Below are 1,053 nucleotides of genomic sequence, written 5' to 3'. Positions count from 1 at the left end.
AGTTACATTATCTGAAGCAGCTATGACAATTCTGCTCCCAGCTCCACACAAATGAAAAGCAACAGTGAGCAGGGGTGATTATGGCAATGAGGCGATTTCTCTACTGAGATAGGGCCACGATGCCCTATAGAGCAAAAGGCATCTATGTGTTTGTGAGAGAGAAAGAGGACGTGGGAATGGAAGTAAATTCCTTTGTGTATTTTTTATAAGAAGCATTCCAGAAGCCAGAAAGCCTGGTCCTAAAGAAACATACTCAGACGTTATTTCAAACTGTAACTCACAAGGTGCGTCCAGGTAACTGCTGTCTTCCCCCTGGTCTGGCAGGTTTATGTGTGTGCTCCAGCTGGGCACCCCAGACCGCCAGCCACAGACATTCTTCAGGTTGGATCCTTATGTCTGACGCGTCTCCTTCCCTCTCATCAAACCTGTCCTGCAGGCCCTTAATCTCACCTGCAACGTGTGGGGCGACCCCACTCCGGAGATCTCCTGGCTGAAGAACGAGAAGGCCCTGGTCGCCGATGAGCACTGCGTCCTCAAGTTCGAGTCCGGCAGGACTGCCTACTTCACCATCAACGGCGTGAGCACTAACGACTCGGGCAAGTATGGGCTGGTCGTGAAGAACAAGTATGGTTCGGAGACAAGCGACTTCACTGTCAGCGTGTTCATCCCGGAGGAGGAGGCCAGGAAGGCCATCTTGGAGTCCCAGAAAGGCGGCCAGAAATCCAAGTGACCGGCCCAGCAGGTCACGAGGGGAGCAAGGAGAGGCGGCCACTGTGCCCCTGTGCGTGATCTCGAGTGGTCGGGGCAAGGGTCAGGAGGCCTCTGTGCTGTCCTCTGTTTTGTGCTGGCTTGGGAGGGAAACTGTCAAGTCTTTTATTTATATAAAAAAGCACCAGTTAATGACACTTCAATAGTTTTTCTTTATCTACAAATTATGTGTTAAGAAAATAGCATTGGTAGCACAAATATTAGGAAATGGTTTCAAGGAAAAGTGCAGAATACAGTTGGGGGGAGTTGAAGGATGGTCGGGGAGCAGAAGAATGTGTTGAGGAG

General features: G+C 50.3%; 1 protein-coding gene across 1 annotated transcript in view; it reads left to right on the top strand.

Moving 5' to 3' along the window:
• MYOM1 (myomesin 1) overlaps window positions 1-905 on the top strand; it is a gene marked incomplete at its 5' end in the record, with an annotated part of 106,301 nt that extends 105,396 nt beyond the window's left edge. Inside the window, one exon of the mRNA XM_008569167.1 lies at window positions 437-905. Coding sequence (XP_008567389.1) covers window positions 437-730 — 294 coding nt within the window. The remainder of the gene's footprint in view (window positions 1-436) is intronic.
• Window positions 906-1,053: the final 148 nt, after the last annotated feature.

This window comes from Galeopterus variegatus, unplaced genomic scaffold, assembly GCF_000696425.1.
Source record: "Galeopterus variegatus unplaced genomic scaffold, G_variegatus-3.0.2 Scaffold471, whole genome shotgun sequence".
In the NCBI taxonomy this organism is placed as follows: Eukaryota; Metazoa; Chordata; class Mammalia; order Dermoptera; family Cynocephalidae; genus Galeopterus; species Galeopterus variegatus.
This window is presented reverse-complemented; position numbering and strand designations above follow the sequence as displayed.